The sequence below is a fragment of the Leptosomus discolor genome, chromosome 16, assembly GCF_034619465.1.
Source record: "Leptosomus discolor isolate bLepDis1 chromosome 16, bLepDis1.hap2, whole genome shotgun sequence".
Classification (NCBI taxonomy): Eukaryota; Metazoa; Chordata; class Aves; order Leptosomiformes; family Leptosomidae; genus Leptosomus; species Leptosomus discolor.
The window spans coordinates 15,600,946-15,625,901 of NC_141406.1; the positions used below are offsets into that span (position 1 = coordinate 15,600,946).

A 24,956-nucleotide genomic window follows, 5' to 3' on the forward strand; every position below is an offset into this window, starting at 1 on the left:
ACAGGACGTGGCCATCAGACCAAGAAAAGGGTCAGAAGGCAACGGAGCGGCGTCACCTTGCTCCCTCGCTCATGTTTCACCACTAGATCTGTCCCAGGTCAGCCTCCTACTGTCCCTTCGCTCACAGAGCAGCAGCACAGCAAATCCCCCGTCGCAGTACGGCGGTCGGTGCCCTTTACAGCAATCAGAACAGAAAACAGGTCTGGTGCAGCATAAGGTTTTAGAGAACAGGTCAACACAATGGTTCTGGAAGTTAAAGTTTTAGAACACTAAATAAGTTACTAGGCAAAACACCTCTATGTTAAATACCAAAGTAATACTTAATAAGCAAAATCCAGTTCCTACTCATCGCAGTGCAAACCAAAATAGCAGCATTCATATGCAAATGTGACTTCAGTGTAAACACTTGAATTTGTTACTGAAAACGCACAGGATGGGTCTGGTCTGAGCTTAAACACAAAGAACTTCCAGAGAGCCCGGGCCCAGCAGCCTCCAGCCCCTGCCTGGCTCTGCAGGCTCTTGGAGGCTCCTGTTCCCAGCAGGACAGGGACCCGCTGGGGAGTGCAACTGGGATAAGCGCTCAGCACCAGCTGGAAACCCTTGCCCGCAGCCCAGCCGTACCAGGGCCAGCGCGGCTGGGTTGGTGCAAGGCAGCTGGTGGCCACCGTGCCGAGTTAAAGCAAGTAACGCCAGGAATGACCCACTGGTCCCCGCACAGCTACGCCAGGCCCTGCTCCCGCTTCTTCGGTGTTTTTCCGCAGGGGCAAGTGTGCACCAGACTGATGCAGCCCCAGCAGGTTGCTGAGCTTTTGCCTTCGGGATGTTTTTGAGGGAAAATTAAAAAACAATCCCTCAAGACTCGGCATTCAAGTGAGGAACTGAACGAATTAGAAAGCCAAACTGGGTGTGGGGTAAAGCACACGGGCCTGCTCACCAGGCAGACGTTCAGAGTCTGGCCGGGTGCTCGCGTCGACCCCGGGCACCGGCCGCACGCGCCCCAGGGACGCTCGCTCAGACCAGCCTCGCTGGGACGCCGCGTTTCGGGGAAGAAAAGCCGCGTTCGCTACAGACCCCGCTCACCCCCCCCCAGGTTTGCTGCCGAAGCGCTCCCGGGACACCCCGGAGCCCGTTGGCCAAAGGTGTGATTTCCGACACCCGGCCCATGGCAACGTGGAAGGCGACGTCGCGATGGAGCCACGCGATGCTGCGGGTGACGAGCCGTCGGGGTGTCCTCCATCGGGGTGGGAGAGCCGGGGGAGGGGGTGTCTCTCCAGCAGCGATTCCCCACCATGGGCCCAGCGGCTCCCGCTCCGCTACCGCCGCCGGACGGGCTTGTAGACGCAGACGGCCATGAGGACGATGGTGAGGAGCAGGGCGCTGAGGATGCTGCCCAGCAGCACTGCGGGAGGGAGACAGGGCAGGGTGTGAGTGCGCATCCCCCCCCCAACCAGATTTTTTTAAAAAAACACATAATAATAATTAAAAACCAAAGAACGAGACGGCGGCAGAGGGGTGCCCAAGCGCCGCCGCTCCTTACCCAGGTTCTGCTTCTGCAGCACCGCGTAGGGCCGGCTGCGCTCCCCCGCGCCCGGGGACAGCGCCCCCAGCGCCGCCACCGCCCAGCCCCGCATCGCCGCTCCCCGCCGGGCCCGGCACGGACGGACGGACAGACGGAGCGATCGGCCCCGGCCTTTGTGCGCCCGGCCCGGCCCGGCCCGGCCCGGCCCTTCCTCTTCCGGCCGCCCCGCCCCGCCCCGCCCCGCCCCGCCCCGGGCAGGGCCCGCCCCGCCGCAGCGCCGCGGGGGAGCCCCGGGCCGGCGGGGCTGGGAGCTGCTGCGGGGGGCGCCCGAGTGCTCGCCCCTGGGGGTGTCTGCAACCGTGTTGGCCCCCCCCAGCCCCCTGTGCCCCCTCAGACCCGTGTGACCCCCCAGCCCCATGTGCCCCCCCAGCCCCGAGTGCATCCCCCAACCCCATGTGCCCCTCCACCCCATGCCCACCCCTACCCCCACGTGTATCCCCCAGCCCTATGACCCCCCCCACAGCCCCAAGTGTATCCTGCAGCCTCATGTGCTCCCGCAGGCCTATGTGCCCCCGCCAGCCCCATGACCCCCCCAGCCCCATGACCCTCTCCGCCCCCATGACCTCCCCAGCGCCACATGTAGCCCCCAGCACCATGTGCCCCCCCCAGCCCCATGCCCACCCCCAGCCCTCGGCTGCGCTCCCCCGTCCTGTTCTGTGTCACCCTGAAGGGGAGCGGGAGCCACGGGGAGGGGACGGCGAGGGGTCACGGCTGTGGAGCGGCAGAGGGCCGAGGTGCCAGCGGGGAGCTGCTGCTTCGCCTCCGCTGAGGGAAGTGACAGTGGGCACAGTAAGTGCTGGGAAGTGGTGGGGCTGCGTTGGAAGCGACATGATGATATTGGGAAGCCACGACAGCCGGCAGGTGGCTGGTTCACACCCGCACCAGGGCTGCTTCAGCTGGACCCCAATACTTGATTTTAAAACGAGATATATTAAGATTTTTTCTTCTTCAAATGCCGGAGGTGCCACTTCTCCCGTGGCCGGTCCTCCTGGCTCAGCAGAGCTGCCGCGTCACGGGGGCAGAGCCAGGACGGGACGACAGGAGCGACCCACGGGGCCACACAATTTCTCTGCCGGACTTTTGCTCTTTGCAACAGAACAAGGCACTTGTGTGCTGGGACAGCAGCAGCCCCCCCAGCCCAGCCCTGTGCTCTCAGCCCCACCACGGCGCTTCGTGAACGCCGCACGCAAGCGCCAGCTCCTCTCCCTCGCCTGATCTCCTAACGACCGGTATCAGCTTTATTTTCCATGTCACTCACGGCACGGCTAAAGGCATGCACTGCTCGCGCCGTGGTTGCACAGCAAGGTCACGAGTGTCTCCAAGGTGTTCACGGCTCGTGCCGTCAGACGGGCACCCCTCTGCCGCGGCACTCGCAGCTGTGCCTCCATCTTCATGGGGAGTCGGGTTCGTCTCCAAACCGGAGGGAGTTTGGCCCCTTCGCTTCCAGCCCACAGGACTCAGCGGTGGGTCCTGCCCTCCCTGCTGTGGAGCAGAGGTTTTCCAAGAGGTTTCCCGAGAACGGGCTCCGGTTCTGCTGGCACGTGCTGGTGGTGCCGCTTCCACCGAGATGCTCCGACACGACGAGAGCCGGTGGCTGGGGAGCTGCCGCCAGCACACGCAGCCGCTGGGGGAGACACGAGGGGCCGGTTGCTGTGAGGAAGGTGACGGCAGCTTCTCCTCTGCCTGCTCCGTTGCTTTGCTGGGGCAGGGGCAGAAGCCGAAACAGTCTCTGCGTCCCCTGGACGTGCCACCGGGCTACAGGACTTGTGACATGGACACTGCCTCTGCCTGGGGGTCTCGTGTTGTTTTCTCCGGCCGAACGCAGACGGCGAGGCGCTGCGGGGTGTAAGCGGGCAAAGAACAAAGGCGATGGATTTCCTTCTGCACCGCGGCCTCGTGCCACGCGCAGGGCTGCCCGCCCTGGCGTGCTGAAGCCATCCCTGCCAGGATCTTGCTCGCTGCGGAGCCGGGGCCATATCAGCCTGCAGCAGACTGCAGCAGGTGGGAGGTGTCCCAAAAATGGGCTGAGAGGAGGGGTGACAGCTGGGGGACGGTCTCCTGCCTCCAGGGCCATGCTGCTGTAGCCCTGCTGCCTCCTGCCCCCCCCCAAATCACAGCTTCAGAAATATGATTTAAAATTCTCAGGCCATCGATCCGCGCTCCTCTGAGCCCTTCTCCCAGCAGCTCTCCGGGCGTGATTTGATTGCCACGTGTGCGAAGGTGCTGAGGAGGCGACCAGCTCCCTGGCCCCAATCTCAGGCTGACCCAAGCGGGGGTCTCTGCCTGCCCCCAGCCCAGGCAGGGCCTGTGGGGTCACCCACCCCACTCCTCACCTGCTTGAGAGACCCTGGCGTCCAGACGAGCTTGTACACCATGTAGAAGGGGACGCAGATGAAGGAGGAAGCTCCTATGAGGTATCCCACTGAGATGCTCCACTCGGGGTACTGGTAGTCAAAGAGCATCAGAGGTGGCGGGTCCAGGAGGGAGCTGATGACTATGAACTGTAACGAAGGAAGTGAAGGTCGTTAGGGAAGGGGCTGGACCGCAGCAGGACATGCCCCGCTGCCGGTCACAAGCAGCCCAGGGCTGCAGCAGGGCCGTACCGCCCGCAAAACCCACATGCACACAGCGTGGGTGGCCAGAAAAGCTCCCTCAGGACGGCCGGGCACCCCCCGGCAGACGAGCCCCGTTGGCTCCCCATGGAGAGCAGCTCAGCTGTGCCATGTCCCCAGCCCCGGCACCCGCTGCCACCGCTGCCTTCCCACCTGCGAAAGGCCAGCGGGGACGTTGCGGTGACACGGCCCGGACAGCCACCCCTCGCTAGGTGTGGGCTGGGAGGTCTCGGTCTAACAAACCCCACCGAGGCGGTGGCTGCACGTCCTCGTGCAGCTGAAATGAAATCGTTTGCTGTCTGCTTTGATTATGATACTTCTCTCTTAATAACCTGAGCAAAGCGCTCAGAGCCGTAATTAATCCTCACAAGGCCTCTTCTCCTGCAGAGCCGGCGAGATTAGACCCCTCTGCCTCTGCAGCCGGCAGCCTTTGAAGTGCCGGGGGAGCTGGCGATTCAAAGGGGACGGATCCGGCCCGGCGCACAGCACTGCAGTGCCCTCAGAGATGCAGCCGCGGCCGGCGTGGGGTGCCACAGACCGGGAGGGTGAAGTGAGGCTGCGCTTGCAGCCGTGTGAGCGCCCGGGTGCCAGCTCCCAGCTTTGCCCTGGAGCTGCAGAAGAGGCTGGAAAACGTACTTTCAGCTCCCTTTCTTGGCAAAACCCGCTGGCCCGAGGGCTGCGGGCAGCTTGTCGTTGCCCTTGGCTGGAGCAGCAGCACGGGGAGGCGGCAGGGAGGGCTGGCAGGAGGTCCCATGGCCCCAGCCAGGACCTTGGTCCACCCTCCCAGCAGCTTGTTCACCCCGTACAAGCAAGATGGGAGTCACCAGCAGCGAAGGCTCCCGGGGAGCTGGGCAGCAGCCAGGGAAGAGCAGCTCCCCTGCGGGGCGTTCAGAGAGGGGTCGACAACTTGGTCTTTAATTCGGGCTGTGGATACTCACCGCTAACAAGGCGGGGCTGATGGCCACCCAGCACACCTTCCAGAACATCCCTGGGGTGAAGCCCAGCATGGCTTTCACGTCATGGGAGAACCTCTGTATCCCTGCCCGGGGAGAGAGCTGTCACGGCCCCGGAGACCCACGGAGGACGTGGGTACAGGGCTGTGGACCCGTCACCCTCTGTGCCCCACCCCAGCCTTGCCAGGACTCACACACGTGCTTCTCCCCCCAACCGCCCTGGTGTTACACACGTGCGTGAGGTTAAACACCCGGGTGGGTGCCTGCAGGGGGTTTTTGGTCACAGAGGCAGTTTCTCACCGTAAAACCAGGAGACAGCTATCGTTTCCAGCAGCACCACTGCCAGGATGGAGCAGCCAGCACCAAACTCCTCCAGTAGCTTCACCACGTAGGCTCCTCCCTGGAACAGCACAAGGGAGGGGAGGGAGGGGGCTGCTGACCCCGTGGGGATGCAGGGCAGCTCTTCGGCAAAGTCCTGCGCCGGGGGCTGTGGGAGACCCGAGTAGGTGCGTGGTGGGGAGGGGAGCGGTGCCCGGCGGTACTCACGTGGGTGAGGGTGCTCAGGGAGCCCAGGAAACAGACCGTGATGAGGCCGAGGACGAAGAGCTCCCGTCGCCCGGCCAGGACCTGGGGGTACTCGTCCATCACGGCCGTGATCACGGCCTCCAAGCCCCCAAACTGCAGAGGAAACACCGACATGAGGTGGAGAAACAAGTCGTGGGGCCGGTCCCGTTCTTGGAGAAAACCCGCTCCCCACAAGCCCCCTGTGCCCAGGACAGCCCGTCCTGTCCCCTCCCTCCGCAGTGACCATCCCCTCTGACGGGCTTTGGGGGAGGTCAGCTCGGCCCCACAGGAGACAGTGGTGTGGTGCTCCCTCCATCCCCAAGCTCGGAGGGCTCGGGCAGGCATCCTTCCTTACCGAGGCCATAGGTCCCCTTGTCACCCCGCTATTCCCCGTGGGACACGCTGGGGACACGTCCCCAGGCTGCATGGCTGTGCTGTTGCGCACGACGGAGTTCCCTACCGTGCTGTCCAGCCCCAGCGTTATCATCATCAGGAAGAATATGATGGCGAAGAAGGTGGATCCCACCATGTTGGCGATTGCTTCGGGGTAGGTGATGAAGAGGAGGCTCGGCCCTAGGAGGGGACACCCGTCTGGTTCGCCGTTCCCCGTCTGCTCTCGCACAGGCCTGGGTGCCGGCAGCAGGGGGAACGCGCGTGGGGAAGACGCCCCTAGGCCAGAGTGGCCATGTCTGGCCCCGGCTGAGATGCAAGGACTGGACCCCTCGCTGCCCTCCGCTCCTGGGAACCCCCCCAGGCACCAGCCCCCGCGGCCCAGCAGACGCCGGGGCTGGCCATCACCCCTCAGCCTCCACGGGCACACAGAGCCCTGGGGCGCCACGGGGTCAGGACGGGCCAGAGGGAGGCGAACCTTTATCTCTTGCGACATCCTCCACCTCCACGTCCCTCATCTCGGCCATATAGCCCAGCACGGTGAAGATGACGAAGCCCGAGAGGAAGCTGGTGAGGCAGTTCACTGCGCTGGTGACGAGGGCGTCCCTGGAAAGCAGAAAGCAGGGAGACGTGTCCTGTGGCAACCCGCCCCCCCCCTCCAGTTCAGCTCTCACCCCAGTTCAGCTGCCCTGGTTGCCTGCACCCCCGCCAGTTCCCTCTCCTGGCCCCGCATACCAAAACCAGCAGTAAAATGGGAGAAGATGCTCAGCCCGCGGCCGCAGGGCACGGGAGCTGTCGGGGTTCAACTCCGCTGCAGCCGCGCCTGGCGCAGCCCCCGTGCCTGCAGGGACCCGCGACCACGGGAGCTCACCGGTAGCAGTTGTTGTGGAAATGGTTGTAACTGGCCAGAGCGAGGAGGACACCGAATCCAGGGCCCAAGGAGAAGAAAATCTGCGCGGCAGCATCAACCCAAACCTGGCAGGAGAAGCAACAGGCTTCTGGCTGGAGAACGGGCAGGGGGTCCCCAGGGCTGGGAGGTGCCCCACAGCGTGCCCGCCCCACGACGTGCCCACCCCACGGCACAGGGATGGGGTCCTTGACGGTACACGCTGCCCAACCTCCTTTCTTGCCTGAGATGTCCCAAGAGTGGGGCAGCTGCTGCAGGATGGAGGGAGCTCATTTCCACCCCAGGGTCCTGCAGCAGCAGAATTAAGCCACAACATCCATGCTTGCCCATGCCCGGAGCGGGGGATGAAGTTGAGGGGAGCCCTGAGACCCCCGTGCCCACTCCTGCCTGGGCAGGTTCGGTGCTGGCAGCGTGGCCCTGATTACCTTTAATGAGAATTCTCAAGCGCTGCCTGGTAATTACCCACGGAGAGCCTATTGTCAGGGCAGGGTGAGAGCAGGGCACGAACAAAACCCAGCGGCAATGAGATGGGTGATTCAATTATGGATTTGCATTTCCAAGAGCCCGTCCGGGGCGTCTTGTTTCTGCAGGATCAAGGGCCCCATCGCCTTGCTGCTTAGTGATGGCGCCAGACCAGCGGGCAGGGGTGGGTGTGCATCCCGGGGAGGGGGTCTGGGTCTTGCCTTCCCCAGGGTGGGGGGAAGCCAGAGCCGGGGCGGCGTGTCCCACCGCACACTCACCGCGGTGCTCAGGAGCTTGCCCCAGTCTGGGCGCAGGTAGAAGACGACCCCTCTCCAGGCGCCGGGCAGCGTGGCCCCCCGGACCAGGAGGACGAGGAGGACGATGTAGGGCAACGTGGCCGTCACCCACACCACCTAGAGAGAGGCAGCCGTCAGCCCCCGGCACCGGCAGAGCTGCTCCACTCAGCACCCAAACTGCCCGTGTTGGGCACGGACGGCTCACTCATGGTTGCCTGGGGTGGCCAAGGGGTGGAGGTGTGGGGAGGCAGCAATACCCCATGGTTAAGCAGCCAGGAGAGCTGTAAGATCCCACCAGGGCTTGGTCCCCCTTGCCTGGCCCTGGCCACAGAGGGGGACGCTGCGTGCCGGTGCTCTGGCACGTCCGTGCCCGGGCAGGGCTGGCGCTGGAGCCCTCTTTCTTACCTTCCCGGAGGTTTTCACCCCTTTCCACAGGCTGAAGTAGACGATAGTGAAGATGAGGAAGAGGCAGAGGAGCAGCTGCCAGCGGATGCCCCCCACGTCGTACAGACCCCTGGACTTCTGGATCTCCAGGACCTTCCTCCTGCGGGCAGGGACCACCCCGCGGTTGGGGAGGGTGTCTCAGGTGAGGGTGGTCCTGCTGGCTCTGCCCTCGCAGGCGGCCAGGGAGTGGGCTCAGCCCTGGGCGGGCAGTCCCACGCTCACCCCTTCCCCAGCGCACCGAGAACGGGGACGGTGAGCTCCCCACGAGCGTCCCCACGTGAGAGCCTGCTCCCAGGCAGCCCGGTCCTGCTCCCGCACAGCAAACCCGAGTGCCTCCGCGGGGACGTGCCCCTGCTTACACACAGCATCCACGCACGTGCACTTACGTATAAAACTCTTCGGCGGGGGACCTGGAGAGGTTGGTCCAGGTCACGTTGCTCCTCCCAAAGTAGTTGGTGCAGTCAGGCGTGTTCCAGGGGTTGTCGCAGCTCGCCCAGGGCAGGGTGCCCGAGAAGGACGAGTACAAGTAGTAGAGAGCCCAGGCGATGATGGTGTTGTAGTAGAAGGAGACGTACAGGCCAATGATGCAAATGGCAAAGCCGATGCCTGGGGAAAAAGGGGGGGGCAGGCTCCTGCACCCCTCCCGGCCCAGCCCTCTCGCTGTCCCCCCGGTTCGCAGCTGCGGGGACCGGCACTGCCCCGCTCGCCAACGCGGCCCCGAGTGCCCAGCGGTGGCGGCCTGGGGCTGGGGGGGGGGGGTGTCTCTTACCTTTAAAGATGGGGCAGATGCGCTTCCAGATGGGGATGGCGCCCGTCCTGTGGAACTGCCCCAGGGCCAGCTCCATGTAGAAGAGGGGCACCCCTCCGAAAACGGCCATCAGCGTGTACGGGATGAGAAAGGCTCCTGCGGGGCGAGGAGCAGAGTGGCGGTGACCACCGTGGCCCCGTGCTGGCCGGCAACCACAGGCAGGCTGGGGGGGGGTGGGGTGCTGCCACCGCCATCCCTGCCAGCGCTGCAAGGACGTGTCACGGAGCAGCGTGTTTGGGTTTGCTTTGCAAATTATCTGTTCAGGGGGACTCATGGGTGTGAGGACCCTGCTCGGTGCCCCGGCTTCCCGGTTGCTGTGTCAGTCCCCGCTGTCCCCCCAGCCTTCACCGGGGAGGGGTCGTTTAGCCGGGATGGTGCAAGGGCAGCACCAACCATCAGGGTGCAGGGGATGGGGCACTGAGCACCTCTCGGGTCCAGAAGAGTTTTGGAGAAAATCCCGCTGAATAGGCACGGTCACCCCAAGACACAAGTAATTAAGGCTGTAATCTGCATTATTCATAACAATGTCATCCTTACCGGGGCTGCACTTGTACCCCGTGGAGTTTTTGGAACTGGAGCTGCTCTCCTCACTCCTCAGAATAGCCCTGTTGGGCTCAGTTAATTTAACCCCCACGGCTCCTCTCTCCGAGCACCCTCCACGCGCTCCACCCTCAACCCCTCAAGGGTTTCTCTTGTAGGAACGTCTCCAGCCGACGGGTGAGCCCACCACCCTCCTGGATCAGCGCTCCCGCTCTGCCTGTACCGTGGCTGTCCTCTCCAGGAGCTGCTGTTTGGACTCCTCACCCTCCTGCGTGCATGGCGGGGTGAGGAAAACATCTGCCCCGACTGCATCAACGATGAGTGGCGAAAGTTTGCTCCCAGTCCCATCGAAGTAAATCACAAATAACTCTGCTTCAGCGTGGGCACCTGGGATCCCCATTTTAGCCTTGAGTATGGTACTAATTATCTCCTCCTGATTTTCCCAAGCCGTAGAGGACGCTACCCAAATGCCGACTTTGGCAATTAACTCCACTGTGCTTTTGCAAACGGCACAAAAATCTTCATTCCTCAATTTTAACTTCCATGCGAGGGGTTTTTCTACCCCGCTCTACTGAAAGCAATTTATTTAGGTGTCATTTACTCAAGGTTTTTTCCCTTCATGGAGCTTTTGCATCTTAACTTTCTGCTGACCGCTCGTAGGAGCGAGCACCCCGAGGGGGCTGCGCATCCCGGGGAGCCGGGGCTGCTCTGCGGGTGCCAGCGCTGACGGCTGCATGGCCGGGATCTGCGGCAGGCGGCTGGGATGCTGGCGAGGATCATTTTAAAGCACGAGCCACCAGAAAGGGTTGCTTTGGCAAAGTCACAAGATCATCAAGGGTGTGAACCTCCTACCCCAAATTTACAGATTCTTAATCCTTTCATGCAGTTGGGAGCTTGCTAGTTTTCTCTCTGGGATCCTAGACCTGCTAACGCACCTCTAACCACACCAGGGACGGACTGAATGACACTGGGGAAGAAGTGAATGGAGGAGGATTTGGAATGAAGAAAGACACAAAACAGGAAATACACAGACGTCAGGAGAAGTTGGGTCGGTCTCTAAACCACCCTGTCCAGAAAGGAGCAGCTAGAGACAAAGACAGAAAAGAAACAGCGAGTTTTTCAGCATTGGAAAGATGAAAAACAGATCTCTTTTTTCCAAAGAAAGACTTAAATAACCCTAGAGGTGTCCTTACCCCCTCCGTTCTGGTAGCAGATGTAAGGGAACCGCCAGACGTTGCCCAGATCGACAGCGAACCCGATGACCGAGAGGAGGAAATCCATTTTTTTGCTCCACTTGTCCCTGGGGTGGGTTTCGGGTCCCAGGGGTGCGGGGCCGGCCGTGGGATCTGGGCAGGGGGCCATGCCCTGCCGGGAAGGGCCGGCGGCAGGCTTCGGGCAGGGCTGCTCTGCCATCCTGCCACCCTGGCAAATCCTGCAGGATTCAGGCTGAGAAACTTGGGGCCGGGAAGGATTTTTCTGTTGCTGATGACAGCTCCGAGGAGGGGAGGGTCAGGCTGACTGCGCTTCCCCACCTCCCGCTGGAAACCCACAGCACGGAGAGCAGCCGGCAGAGAAACCCATCCTCTGATCAAAGGCAGGAGGGGGGGAGAGCAGTTTGCTGAGCGCAGGGCTGAGCGCACAGGTTTCTGTCCTCTCTGCTCCCCGGGTCCGCACCCGAGCGGGTGCGTTTTGGGGCTGGGTTGGTGAAACAGGACGGGATTCGCACGCAGAGGTGGTGCTCCTTCCTCCTGACCAACAGTTATTTCTTTCTCCTCGGGGTATTTTGCGATTATCGCTCTGCAAGCGATGACACCGGACCCACCAAGGGCAGGCGACCGCTCGTTCTCGCAGGGGAAGCTCTGCGGAGGGAGCAGGGCCTGGAGATGCCCCCGGGTGGGAGGCAAGTGCAGGGCACAAACTCGAGCGGTGCTCACCATGAGCCCACCCGACCCCCGTGGGCTGGGGGCATCTCTGTGTGCTGCCAGGAGCCAGCACCGCTCGCACAGAGCTGCCCGGTTCGAGCCATCCCGCATCGCCCCGACTGTCCTCACTGGGTCTTCCCGCCGCGCGGGGCTGCGAGTCGTTGCAAATAACCCAAAATAACTTGGGCAGCTCAGCTGTGACCGGGGAGGGGACGGCAGCGCACCGCAAGCCATCGCTTTCTTCAGTTTGACTGTTTAACAGCAAATTTTATTGCAAATGATGAAACGTGCCTGTGCAGCCTCACAGCCCGGGCAGGTCCCTGCAGCTCACCCCCGGCTGCGACGTGGTGCTGAGCGAGCCCTTGCCCGGGGCCACTGGGTGCTCCCAGGGCTTCGAGCTGCTCCAGCCCCGGCTTTTGCAGGCACCCTCATCTGTAATTAAGAGAAACTACAGAAGAGATCAAACTGGTTCTTAGGGACACTTGCAGGTTGCTGTGACGACGTGACGCAGCCACCGATGTCTGCTCGGCACGGGGAAACCTCTGGACACTGTTAATCCTTCCGACACACGCACGGGGACCCGTTAGAAATGTCCAGTTAAAAACATCTCGGGGGTTTTTGCTGTGCCTGGCCCTGGCTGCCAGAGCAGTCGGACTGGAGCAGCTTGGGGGGCTGGTGCTGGTCGTCCCAGTGCTCTGGGTGGCCGCGGCGAGGCGGGCAGGCCAGGCTGTGCCTCGGTGGATTTAGTCCAGCTGTGGTGGCAGAGCCTCACCCCGGGGCAGGGAGGTGGCTCTGAAGGGGGACATCACCCCACCAGCCCCTCGCCTGCGCGGCGTGGGCACGACAGCCCTGGGAATGGGGTTTGTTTTGCCTTCACCAGCTACCCCCCGCCTTGCCCTCCTGGATTTGGCTGCTCCCAACACCTCGCTGGGTGTCCCCGGTTCTTCCCTTACCCTGTGTGGGGACCCCAGCAGCGGATGGCTGAACTGGGGTGCCCAGCCCTGAGCCGCCCCCTCCCAGCGGGCAGTGATGGGTCGTCGCTCCCCTCCCGCCACCCGCCCGCTGCCGTTCCCTGCGCAGGGGGGTCTGTGTCGGGCACGGCTTCTCCCCCTCTGCTTGTGGAATTATCATTCCTTTTAACACCTCTCGTTCGAAAACATCACCATTTTCTGCTCGTGTGACGGGTGGCAGCTCTGCACAGGCGCTTTTCCCCGAGCGAAGGGGTTGAGTTGGAGGGTGTCAGGCTGATCCCATGCGCTGGTCCCTGCGCTGGCTGGGGAGCGAGCTGAGGTTGGGGGGGGGGTCCCGTTGCAGACCCCCCGCTCCATGAGCCGGTGCGCACGTGGCTTTGCCGGTGCGGCTCTCCCCGTGCCGAAGCCCGGCACACAGGTGAGGGATGGTTAATCTCCTGCGGGTTTATACGGGATTTGTGTCACTCCTGGGACCTGGCAAAGCCGTGAATTGCCGTCCCTGTACCAGGGGTGGGGGCGCAGCCGTCGGCAATGAAAGGCAAGGCTGTACTCAGCTGCCGGGGCGGCGGGGGGCTGGCAGAGGGGCTGTGGCCACCGAGGCTTTTCTGTCATCCCTCGCCTGGGGATGAAGGTGAGAAATCCTCTTTGCTGGCGTGGTCTGTCTGAGCAGCGTGATGGGGGGAGCAAGGTTTAATCCCCCCGGCTGGGGACCATCTTAAGGGCATAAATGGCAGAACAGAGGCAGCTGGTGCCATGGCAACTGTAAAAAAATAACAGCTCTTTCTCTGCAGCTGACCCTTCTTTTCTCCAGGTAGTTCACGCTCTACGGCTCAGTGTGCTGAGTGTGGAGACCCTCCCGCCCCCCAGTCCTGCTCCCTGCTCAGGAAGCCTCAGCAGACGGGCTCAGAGTCACTCGCCACACCGGCGGGGGCATGTGAGAGGGGGTCTGCGGTGGTCTGCGGGGAGCTGGTCCCCCCGTGGCGTCCCCCAGCGCAGGGTGCTGGGCTGAGGCCGCTTCCCGGCTGTGCAGCAGCAGCAGCTGTTCAAACACTGGTGTCTCTCTAAACCTGAGCTACTTGCTCAGCGCGCTCTCGTTCCCTCCACATGGATCTTTTAAATCATATGAGGGGGCCTTGGCGCTCGCACCCTGGGCAGAGCTGGGCCCGCGGCACTGACCAGTACCAGCTCCCCAGCGCGCCGGTGCTGCTCCGCTCCGGCCGACGTGCCACGCCGTCGGTTCAATGCCGCCGCTGCCCTTCCAGCAGCCTCCGTTCCTGACAGATCCCCCCCGCGGGGTCCTCGCTGGCGAATGAGCCATGAATGCACCCGGCGCTCCCGTCCTGCTCCCCCGGCTCCCACCTTCTCCTCGGGCGCCCGATCGCCCACCCGTGCCGCTGCCCGATGCCCCTCTGCCCCCACCCGCTAACGCGGCTGCCTCTGCTCCAGCGCCGGGTCAAGGCTGACGCTGTCAAGTCAATGAGGAGAGCGCTTTGAAATCTCCTTTTTTTGTTTTTTTTTTAGCAAGCTGGAAAAACCATCGCAGGTTCTCAGGGCTGCTGGAGACAGGAGGAGGGCGGAGGGAGAGATGTCTTGGGGGGGGGGGGTTTCGTTGCGAGGGGTTGTGCTCCCCAGAGTCAGCCCCGGGGCTTTGGGGCCCTGCAAGGGCCAAGCTCCCAGCGGGACCCCAGCTCTGCAACCCACTGCAGACAGGAGTTTTCCCCAGTCGCAATGTCCCAGCCTCTGCGTGGGGGGCTGTGCGTGTTGCTCCAGCCTGGCCCATTGGCGGCACCGCGCGGGGCTCAGCGTGCTCACCAGGGACACGCCAGGCGGGGCTGTTTTCTGGGTAAAACGCTGTTATTTTGCTACTTGTAGCCAAATATTTTTGCCTGTCACCTGGCATTCAATGAGGAGCATTTCGGAGAGGAGGGTACGGAGACTAGGTAGCGTGTGGTGTAAGACACAGCCCAAGGTGCCGGATCCCGGCGTTCGCTTCAGCCCGCGGTGAGGACGGGGCAGCCGGCGGGCAGCTACGACGGGGTCGCTGCCTTGGCTCCACTGCAGCTCGCACCGAAAGCCAGCTGGTCCCTGCGCGCCAGTCATGGCGCTGGCGAAATACCTGCAGCATTGCGCTCAGACGCAGTCTGCGTACTCCCTTCATCGGTTTATTTTTGCCTTTTCTCGTTATTTTCATGATCAAAGCACAAACCACTTTAGATTTAAAAGGTAGAGTTTAAATCTAGCTCAAATCAGATTTAAATTTGAATTTGCATCAAGTTAGAAGCGGTTTCTAAACAGCACGATTATTTGATTAGCAGATTGCTTTTATCCTACCTGCTCATCCATGCAAGGAAACGCAGAAAAGCAAATTGTGGTCTTAAAACAACTATCCCGTTTAAGCCACAGAGGCAGCAGTGGGAAGTTTAATTTAATTAGCATGATACTCAGAGATGTAACTTAATCACATTAAGTATAGATCAACCCGGTCTCATTTAAGCTCTCCAGACTTCAGTAAACAGGGGCCGATCGTCTCCCACCCATCTTTAATCCAGGGAGAAGCAGAAATGTCCAAGGAAAAGCAACCGGCAAGAGCTCGTCCCTGAGCTTGTTTAAGCTCATTTCTCCCCAAAGAAAGGCAACAAATCAGGAATAGCTCCCACCCCCCATACAGCACCATTGCTCCTGGGGAGAAAGAAGCCGGGCAAACCACTCGCTGTCCCTCTCAGATGGCCGAAGCGTTGCCTTACGTGGTGCACGGTCCCACCACCAACCGCCTGAACCTCTCTGGGTTCATTGGGCGCGTGGGCGCTGCCCACCCCGAGTTACCCAGCCTGGGGTAGCGCAGGACTGACGGGACTGAAGGGCGTACAGGACCAGCACGGTTCGTTAACGGGAAGCAAAATGATCTTCGTGCTCCTCCGGGCTTCCCTCTGCCAGCGCTGTGCGTTTGGGTCGAGCTCCCCAGGCGGTCACCGCTCCCCCGAGCGCAGCAGAGTCCAGGAGGAGCGTGGGGTCCCTTGGCATCGCCCCTCAGCCGCATCCTGGCATCAGGGGCACGGCGGGAACCAGGCAGCGCTCGTTCAGGGTGTGTAAAAGTTGTTTGGGCTTATCTTGGCCCACAGAATAAGCGGGGTTTGTTTCTTTGTTGGGAAAGGTCCTGAAGGTGTTGCTTTGGCTCAGCTTGGACAGACGCGTTTTCCTGATCGAGGCGCTAAGCTGAATGACTCCTGGTGTCCCCAGCCAGTCAAGAGCCAGGTCAATGTCCCCAACGTCATTTTTACTATAATGAAAGTGAGAAACAGGCAAGAGAAACCCACCTGCCTGCCTGAGGCCGCGTTCAAAGCTTTGTCAGGCAGCCCAGGCTCTCCTGGCCGGAGGTGTAAGTCGGACAGTCTCATCCTGGGCTGGAGAAGCTTCGCAGGGACTGCGCAAGGTGCTGTGCGTGACCTGTCCGCGCTGTGCCCTGGCTCCTCAGGGAACCCGGCACCTTTTCGGTTTCGGCACCCGTGGGCAGGCAGAGCCACGGCTCTACGCTGTCCCGGCGACAGCTCGGGGTCAGGGGAGCTGGCAGGCTGTCTCTGCCCTTGCTAATTGGATCCGCTGTTGATCTCTGGTGGCGCTCCTACGTGGTGTTTTATGAGGCCTCGGTGCCTTCATTATGGGTGTTTATTAGCCTGTCTTAATTGCCCATTCAAGCCCCGCGGTCATCAATAAGTGACAGGCAGGCCTGCAGAGCAGCAGAGCTCGGTACGAGCTGCGGGGGACGGCTGTGAGCACAGCCAGTGTCCTGGCCGGCTGCGGGGGGCTCAGGTCAGGCCCAAAAAGCTCTGGTCTCCTGCCTCTTGGCACCTTCGGTCCTCCTCCTCCCGCACCCCTTTTGGAGGGAGGGGACCCCATCCGCAGGGCTCTCCACAGAAAGACCCCCGGCACAGGCTGCTGGTGGTGCTGCCTGGTGAGACCGGGCTTGCTGCCGCGGGGGTCTGCGGCCGGGGGCAGTGGGGAGCGGAGCCACAGCCGTACGGACAAACCAGGCGTGCAGCCCCCGACCTGGCACACCAAGGCCCGCGCCACTCAGGGACTGGGACCAGGGACGATTCCCCGGGCTGAGATCGGAATCCCGAGGGTCGAGTCACCGCTCAGTGACTGCAGACGGGCGTTGTGACCCCCACCAGCAGCACCCAGAGCTGCTCTGGCCAGATTCCCACAGATCCCAGAATCCGGGATCCGTCTGGATCAGCAACCACATACACCCCAAGCAAGCCAGCCCTGTTGCTCCAGTTCAGTGACATTTGTGCTGCCACCACCTCTGTGAACAGTGTATTTAGCCAGCAAATAAACAGTGAAAAACAAACAACATACAAGGAAATAGGTTTTTCTCTACGATGGATATGGTGCAGGTACTCTCCTGGCCCCTGTGCCAGTGGTAAAGGACAGAAAGGGCCAAATTCTGACTAACCCCGAGTCGAGAGCTCCCTCCTGTTCTCCCGGCAGACCAATGCCCAGCCCGGGTGGGCAGAAGGGAGCTGCTGGGACGGACGGCTCCTGCCATCGTCAGAGCCACCGAGCACTGGCGTGGTGCGAAAGGCAGCTGCTCCGCCGCAGAGGAGGCAGCCCAGCTCCGGGTGCGGTGGAGGAGCAGTGCCCGGGGCTGGCAGAGGTGGGAGCACCTTCCTCGCTCTCCGTGCTGGGACTGAGCCCCCTCCCCAGCGAGGGCCAGCAGGGGCTGCGTTGGTGGCCGGTGGCCGGGTGCCGCTGCCCTGGCGTTAATGTGGTTTGTAGTTATTGGAAACTGGACTGCGAAGGAGCCGGGATCCTGTTTCTATGGAAATATCCTGGAACAGCAAACAAGGGAAGAGAAAAACAGGAGATAACGTTAACAGGAGCTTCCTCTGAAGGGGTTGTGGTGGTGGTAGGAGGCATCTAGGGTCTCCTGTGAACAGGAATCTCAGCTCCTTATCGCCTTCCTGGTGTGGAAGAGCCCCCAGGAGCCTGCCTGGATGGCACACGGTTGCAGGGACGTTGTCGCTTTGCACCTCCGTGTAACCCACCAGAGCTCCCAAACCCCCGCTAGATGCCGGACACCGCCCGGCTGCACCCCATCTGCGGGGGGACACTGAGGGCTTGCCCCGGCTTGCGCCCTGCGCCCCGTGTCACCCAGCCCTGGGGATCGCCGTCCCTGGCCACCTCAGGCCACAGTGGCCCCAGGTCCGGGGGGTTCTGGAGCTTGGCTGGGCTGGGGTGTCCCAGTGGGGGGGTGCCTGGCGGTGAGGAGCCCCTGGGAGCCGGGCGGCCCGGTTGTGGTCCCCACGGAGGGGCCGGGCCTGTTTGCGGCCCTCCCCACTTTGAGGGCCGGGGCCTGCTGGGGGTCCCCGCGCCGAGGGTCTGGGCCCGGTTGGGGTGAACCCCCTTGAGGGCCCGCGCCCGGTTGGGGTGTCCCCCCGCGGGCCGCCCGTTGCCGGGGGGGCGGGGGGGGGGGGGGGGGCGCCCGTACCCCGCTGCCCGGCGGCGCGCACGGATTGGCGGCGGCGGCGGCGGCCCCACCCCGGCGGGCGCGGGTGGGCGGTGCGGCCCGGTCGGCCGAGGCCCGGCCCGGCCCCGCGGAGCGGCCCCGCCGCCAGTCTGCCGGCGCTGCGGAGCGGAGGAGCGCGGCCATGGCGGCGGCCCCGGCGGGTAGGGCGGTGCGGCGGGACGGGGGCGGCGGGGCCGGGGCCGGGTCGGGGCCGGGCCGCGCTAACGGGCCTCTCCCTCTTGTTCCCCACAGAGGCGGAGACCCGGCAGCGGCTGCTGCGCACCGTCAAGAAGGAGGTGGGTGAGGGAGCAGCCCCCGTGGTCCCCACCCCGGCCCCTGTCGCGGCTCGGTGACCCCCGGTGATGGGTGTCTCCGGAGGGACCCTCCCCGGAGGGGAGCTCCGGGCTGGCAGCATCCCGCTGGCTCCTGCCGGTGCTGCTGCAGGGAATTTAACAACCCCCTCACCCCCCCCCAAAAAAAAAACCAAACCACCCCAGCCCCGAGCCGGGCGCCGGGCCGCAGCATGAGGCCACCCCGGGCTGCAGCTGCCGGGCGAGGTGCGGGTGCCCGGTTCGTGGGCAGGTGGAATAGCGTCCATCCCTGCAGCACTCCGGTGTCCCGTGTCGTTTGAAAATTGCCTTTCGCTGGTGGCGAAGCCGCCCTCCCAAGTTGTGATTTTACGCGGAGAGGGAGAAAGGGGGCGACTCCCGGTGCTGCTCAGCTCGGGAGCTGGGGTGGGACGGACCCCTCGTTTGCAGACAAGGGCTCTTTTTGGCAGGGCGGGAGGCAGCCGGGTGTTGGAGAGCCCGGCAGAGAGCCGAGAACATGGGGAACGGACACGTGTGTGCTTGTGCGAAGCCATGGTGGTTTGTGTCTGCTTGCTCTGGTCTGTCTCTGGGGCATCTTTAACTCTCTATTAGTTTGCGCTGTGTTTTATGCTGAGCTGCCTCCTCCTGCCTGCGCAGAGCTTCGTGTTGATGATGTGCGTAGCGTTAACACAGCGAGCTGATGGCAGATCCAGCTGCGGAGCTGAGAACCCCATGGCTCTGCCACGTAGTTTGTGTGTGGAGGTGGGCAGCGTGGGGCAGCGTGGCCAGCTGAGCCACCCGTCGGGGGCCGCTGAGTCTGAAGCGGCTGAATGTCGTGGGACCAGCTGCAGGGGAGCCTGGGCTTGCTCTGCCGTGTGGCAGAGTGCTGGATCGCCAGGAGCGGTTGTCATCTCCTGCCTGTGGTCTGTCCCTGCAGGTCACCTCCCCTGGGATTTTGAAGGGTGTGATGTGTGACCTTTTGTTTCTGGTCTTATAAGCATCTTGATATCCAGCTCACGGGCTCCGGAAAGTGGAACGTCCCTGCTGGAGACGCTGCTGGGAGTAGAGCGAACAAGACCCGTGGGTGGTAGGTCTGGGGGGGGAGTGTGACAGCACAGCGTGTTTGGCTGTTCATCCAGACCACTTCCCACCTTTAATCCCATGCCGGGTGTGGTGGTAAGGAATACTCCTTGTTGTCTTGGCAACGGCTATTAAACCAGAAAAAGGGTATGACATTTATTTAGCGTTGTGGTTAAAGCTGACATCTCATTATTACCATCTGTCTGCGACTCCTCCTTCGTGAGGAGAGACAAAACACCAGACTGCGCGTCGACTGCCGCTGCAGGGTGGGAGGTGAGGCTGGCCCACCGGCGTGAGGGCTAAACCGCTCGGCCGCTGCAGGCAGGAGCTTCCTTCCAGAGGCCGCTGTGGTCTCTGCAGGCACATGAACATCTGTGCTGATGTTCCCTGCCGGCCTTCTCTCCCTTTGCTCCTCCTCCAGGGGCTGCGTGCTTGAAGCCAGTGCAGCTTGTGCTTGGGGGAGGAGGGCTGAGGGTTGTGACTTCTGCTGGCTTTTGGTGAAATAAATGTATCGTAACGAGAGTTTGGGGAACGCAGTAAAGATTGAAGGAGAGCGGTAGTGTATGGGGAAAGCCCTTCTGCCCTGGTGAAATGCCCCCAGCCACCGTGTCATGGTGCTGTGATGTGCGGGTTTGACACAGCCTAGCGTCTCCCCAGCAGCCCTTTGGCAGGGGCAGCGCTGACGCGGAGCAGAGATATTTATTTTTCTGGTGGTCTCATCACTCTGGGCTCTGCCTCGGGACGTCGGTGCGGATGCGGGTGCTTTGCCCACGCGGGTACTGGGTGGTTGGACTTTCCTTCAGGTTTCTCCCAGCTCAGTGCCTGCTGGAAGCAGCGAGACTGGGCAGGAGCCTTGGCCCAGTGAAGTGGGGCTGTCTGTGCGTGGCCACGCAGGTGGGGGAACGCCCTGTCAGAGCCACGCTCTGCGCCCTCTCCACCTGGGCTTTGCTCTGATAGGATTTAAAAAACCTGGGGAAATGTGTTCCCAGAGGTGATGTGGTTAATTGTTTAGCAATATCCCTGAAACTGGGAGCTGGGGGGGCACTCTTTTGCCTATTGCTCCCTGCTCATTAGGCCTGTTTTGCTCATGCTTCTGTTTTTTCTTCCTCTCCTCGACCGACTTCTGGTTAAGGCGGGAGCTTGTGCAGACTCTGAGGTGTAGTAGAAAGGGCTAACTGCAGAAATCTCCCCCCTCCCCTGGAATTTTTACCTTTCACAAAACTGTGCATTCTCATTTCATTAGACCACGTCTGGTTTTGCTTCGGCCATGGCTCTGTGTGATCTGCTGGGGTCCTCAAGTGCGAGTGAGCTCCCCTGAGACTGGGGACGGCCACGGGTCATGCTTGGGCAGCCACGCCGTATCCATCGTCCTGGTGCGATAACTGAATGAACAAAGCACTGTGAAGACAGGCCCTGATTAGAGGAAGTGGATAAACAGTAAATCGAAATTACCCAAAGCACTGCAGCGAGCAAATGGACCTCGATATTTGGTTGTTGCCATGGTTAGTGCATTTTTATTTTAAGAAGTCCTGCTCCGCAGTAGATTTACAGGTTGAAATGAGTTGTGCTGGTTTTTTTTTTCCTTCCTTCCATATGGTCATAATAAATCAAACTACTCCTGAAAGCTGCAAAATTGACTATTTGTCAGCAGACTGCAAGGGAAGTATGACTTTCTGAGGAATCCTGTTTCCTGTTATGCACGATAGGAAGCATAACCAAATCTTCTCTGAGTGTTTTAGAGCTTTTATCAGATGGAATGAGGCTTATTTAAAGACCCAGAGCCTGAAATATCCAGATTTAAAAGGGTGTTGGATTTTCAACTAAAAATACTCTTCTCTCAACCCGTGCTCCTCCTCTTCTTTTGCAAGTTTGATTTTTAATAAAGGAGAATCCTGGGGTAGGTTTTTGACTATCTCCAGGTAATCGCCTTGCCTACGAGACTGGGTGGGGAAGCAGGTGCTGCCCGTGAAATACAGGCTGTGCCTGGAAAATGAGTTGTGTGAAAAGCTGAATGGAATATGAAAGTAAACAGTTGTCTTGTTTATTCTGCAAAAACTTCGTTTATATTTAGCTTGCCACTCAGCAAGTAGCTTTAAGTCTTTTACTCCTCAATAACTGCTGTGCCTGTATTGAACGTTTTGCTGCCTGTTCTTGGAATTTTTGTAAAAACTGCTGTTGATTGACCACAGCCTGCTCACGTGCTGGTGTCCCGCAGTCTTCTATCGGATATATTGCTTATTCTTTAATAGCCTGGGTGGTCATCACCGTGTAGCTGTTGACTAATCCCATCAGCACGTATCGTAGGGACAACAGTCAGTCTCTCTTCCTCCCACCCTTTCAACGATGCGCCCCCGCTGCGCAGCCGTGCTGTCTAGTTCGTGGCTAAGGAACACAGAGTGGCTGGTAGGAACAGTGTTTTTGCAGCTTGGGTTTGTTTTTCTGGAGCGTGTACGTGTGCCTGAGGCTTCAAAATATCAGACTGTGGGTGTCGATGCCAGCTATTTCATTCTGGATTGGTAGAAAATTGTAAATTAATTTAACGTTATTAGGATTTGAAAAATTAATGCTGGTAGCTTTCAGTGTTCTCAAGACCAATTTTAAAAATAAGGCCTCTGTGTGGCTGTCAAAACTGTTCAGGCAAAATGAAGATGAGGATGATAAGCTGCAGGTTTGTAATGAAAGCTGCTATTTGGAGAGGGACCGTCTGATGTCTCTCAAGCACCCGGGTCAGCCCTTTTCAAATATTCCTGTATCAAAAGTAAACAGACTGCTTTAATGCAGCATTTCTCGATTGCCTGCATCGATCTGTTCTGAAAGAGTATTACTAATCGCTGGGGACCATTTTCTCTCCTTTTGAAGATAAAAGCAGTGGTGTGCAGAAGTGCTCTCATACTCCAGAAACGCCTGGCTTGATCTTTCATACCCAGAACAGGTTTTGTGCTGCTTTCCTCCTCCCTTCATCTTCCTTCTTGGCATTCAGGGAGATGAGATCTGTATGCCAGAGGAGCCTCCTTCCTCCCCACCCAGCCTCTCCTTGCTGCTGCCAAAATGTCATCCTCTTCTCCTTGTGGCGTCCTGGCTGTTGCCATGGAAATACCAGGTTTTGCACAGATTCAGGACTTCAAAGCAATTCGGGGCTGGAAGTTGCAGCTGGTTTCGGTGCAAATGGTGTCAGTCTTTGTCATGTTGGCTAATTGAACCCAAAATGCTTGTCAGGGTAACGTTTAGCACTTCGGGGGCGGGGGGAAAGCAGGTTTGTGGTGTGATGGGTGTGGAACAAAACAGGATAAAGCTTTGAGGTCAGGCGTTGAAAACAGAGAAATGACTAAAGTTTTTCCTGAAATGTTGCAGTGTCTTTATTGAGCATCTTCCAGCTAGCGGTCCCCGCAGCGCCAACAGATGGCGTGGAGATTTGTTTGACAAGCGCAACAGGGACAGAACCAGCGATAGCGTGATCGTAACGTTAGTGGTGTGCCTGCGGGTTTTTGGCCAGCAGTTGCTGCCCTATGGGGGAAGTCTGGTGCAAAATACTGTCAGCATCACTGGGGTCGTTCCTGTTTCCCCCAGGGTACAATGTCACATTGTGGACCCTTCTGCTTAACGTCTTCTTGATTTCTTTCCCAGCAAACTGTCCAAATATTGCGAGTTTGTATGCGTTAACACCTCCTTCCTCCTTACCCCTCGAGGAGCCGCAGCCCAGTTCCCTGCCGTGAGCACACGTGGTTCCTGGGGAGGGTCTGCTGGCTGGCCTGGGCATCCCACGTGTGTCATGTGGGTGATAACCCAGCTGCAGAAAGTGCCATGTTTTATTTAGTCAGCGGTGATAAATAATTAAATGAGACTTTTAGAAAAGCCAGAGGTCTCAGTTGGCAGGATTGCGATCAATGGCTCCGCAGCAGCAAGAACACGGAGCTGCCGAACGGCTTTCCAGGCAAGTGTCTGTGGAGGGCACGGTGCGGTGAGGGCCGGCCCTGGGCTGTCCTCCCGCCGTGCCAGGGGCCCACGTGTTCCACTGGTCCGTTGAAATGGCTGGTGAGAACCCTGGAAGTCTCTGGGTGTAAATAGTGCATGTGCTTTGAAACTGGCAGTATTTTAACTGGCTGGAATTATTTTGTGGTCAGCTAGTAAACCCTCAGGTACGTGGCAGACCTCGACTGCCACTTGTGATGGTGCTGGAAACGTCTGCCTGGCACCTGCTCTTGGAATAATCAGGTTGTTTGTTGGTGGAAAGATAAGAAACTGCATCTTGCAACATTGGTTTTGGTAATGTGAGTTTTATCAACAAGTCTGCTAAAAAAGGATGTTGTAGCAACAAGACAGGCAGTAGGCAGACGTTTAATTTTCAAATGAAAAGATAAATCTGGTTTGTGAGAGGTAATGGACCGAGAAATTCTGCTTTAGCTGGAAAAGAGGCTTTTAGCTGCAGCACAGACGGTGATTGAAGGTACTGGTTTTTCTATGCACCATCCCCAGCGCGCTGTGCCCCACAGAGACTTCTGTGGGCACCGGAGTGGACAGTCCAGAAGTAGAGGACGTGGGGTTTGGGGTAATGGCTTGGTCCGAGAGCTGAATGGAGATTCTGCACTTGCTTTGCCTTGAACACTGCACCACGGCTGGTACGAGGCAGCCTGAGAGCCGGAGACAGCAACCAGCCTGGCGGCTCTGCTGGGGGACGTCAGCCGGGCGAGCCGGTGGCCAAGCCCTGCGGTGTGACTGCTGGAGCTGCGGCGCGAGGGAATCGTGTTTGTCCTTGCAAATGCAAACGTGCCTTGGGTTGTCTTAGGTTGTGTCTGCTTCGCTGAGTGGTGCTTGAGCATTTTGTGGTACTCGAGAAGTGATAATGCTGTAGCGTTACGTGGACAAGTCTTCCGCAGTGTGTGGGAAACTGTTTCCTCTGGAGCTTAACCAGAGCTTGTTCCTGGAAAGAGACCTTGATTCGGAGAAGCAAATAAAGAAACGCTCAGATTACATCAAGGACTGCCCATGTGGACTTGGTGCACCAAAACTGACATGTAAAATGAATCAGAATCATAGAATCCCGGGTTGGAAGGGACCTCAAGGATCATCTAGTCCAGCCTTTCAAGGTAAAAATACAGTTTCAGTGATATGACCCAGCACCCTGTCAAGTTGAGTCTTAAAACTGTCCAGTGTAGGGATTTTTAAGTACTAGAATTAACTTCCAAACACATCATCAAAGCAGCATGTAAAGACTGCAATGAGAATGAGAAAACACCAGCTCATAAAAGAGTTTGAAAAGCGAACATACAAAAGCAAACCAAGCTTAAAGCCTGTATCATCAATGTGGGGGGGTTTTGGTTGGTTGGTTTGGTTTGGTTTTGTTTAGGTTTGGGGTTTTTTTCTTTTAACATGTAGAACAGCAGATTAAACAAGTTCATGGAAGAGAAATGCGTTGAGATTTAGCAAGGGGACTTGAGTGACAATGTAGATCCTGAGCATGGCGCTTGTTTGTGCTGGATGCTTATTGGGATGCTCTTTCTGATTCCCTGCATATTTACTTGGGAGAGGAGTCATCTTCCTGCAGTCTGTCAAAAAGAGGTGGGAAGGAGGAGGGATTTCCAAGGCTCCTCCCATATCTGCCAGGGTTTTTCAGAGC

General features: G+C 59.7%; 3 protein-coding genes across 3 annotated transcripts in view; 1 reads left to right on the forward strand and 2 right to left on the reverse strand.

Annotated features, from left to right (window-relative positions):
• Positions 1–1,313: 1,313 nt before the first annotated feature.
• On the reverse strand, positions 1,314–1,631 carry C16H12orf76 (chromosome 16 C12orf76 homolog). The gene is made up of 2 exons (XM_086473911.1): positions 1,538–1,631; positions 1,314–1,399 (listed from the first exon to the last, which is right to left on the reverse strand). Exons 1-2 carry the CDS (start codon positions 1,629–1,631, stop codon positions 1,314–1,316), a joined length of 180 nt encoding a protein of 59 aa, XP_086330037.1.
• Positions 1,632–3,334: 1,703 nt separating this feature from the next.
• On the reverse strand, positions 3,335–10,968 carry LOC104350689 (sodium-dependent serotonin transporter). Its single transcript, XM_086473909.1, has 13 exons — positions 10,749–10,968; positions 8,977–9,111; positions 8,594–8,813; positions 8,169–8,307; positions 7,746–7,880; positions 6,970–7,073; positions 6,577–6,704; positions 6,169–6,281; positions 5,691–5,822; positions 5,445–5,544; positions 5,130–5,230; positions 3,913–4,080; positions 3,335–3,415 (listed from the first exon to the last, which is right to left on the reverse strand). Exons 1-13 carry the CDS (start codon positions 10,966–10,968, stop codon positions 3,335–3,337), a joined length of 1,776 nt encoding a protein of 591 aa, XP_086330035.1.
• Positions 10,969–18,096: 7,128 nt separating this feature from the next.
• The window catches only part of SGSM1 (small G protein signaling modulator 1), a 37,355-nt gene continuing 30,495 nt past the window's right edge, over positions 18,097–24,956 (forward strand). The window contains exons 1-5 of the mRNA XM_086474017.1: positions 18,097–18,115; positions 18,207–18,303; positions 22,694–22,857; positions 22,967–23,051; positions 23,239–23,374. Coding sequence (XP_086330143.1) covers positions 18,097–18,115; positions 18,207–18,303; positions 22,694–22,857; positions 22,967–23,051; positions 23,239–23,374 — 501 coding nt within the window. The remainder of the gene's footprint in view (positions 18,116–18,206; positions 18,304–22,693; positions 22,858–22,966; positions 23,052–23,238; positions 23,375–24,956) is intronic.

Coding starts and splice junctions, on each gene's coding strand:
- C16H12orf76 (XM_086473911.1), bottom strand. CDS start 1,631: ATGCGGGGCTGGGCGGTGGCGGCGCTGGGGGCGCTGTCCCCGGGCGCG. Junction 1,400..1,537: donor GCTGCAGAAGCAGAACCTGG/GTAAGGAGCGGC, acceptor TCCCTCCCGCAG/TGCTGCTGGGCAGCATCCTC.
- LOC104350689 (XM_086473909.1), bottom strand. CDS start 10,968: ATGGCAGAGCAGCCCTGCCCGAAGCCTGCCGCCGGCCCTTCCCGGCAG. Junction 8,308..8,593: donor CCCGCCGAAGAGTTTTATAC/GTAAGTGCACGT, acceptor CCCTGCCCGCAG/GAGGAAGGTCCTGGAGATCC. Junction 7,074..7,745: donor GCAAGCTCCTGAGCACCGCG/GTGAGTGTGCGG, acceptor TTCTCCTGCCAG/GTTTGGGTTGATGCTGCCGC.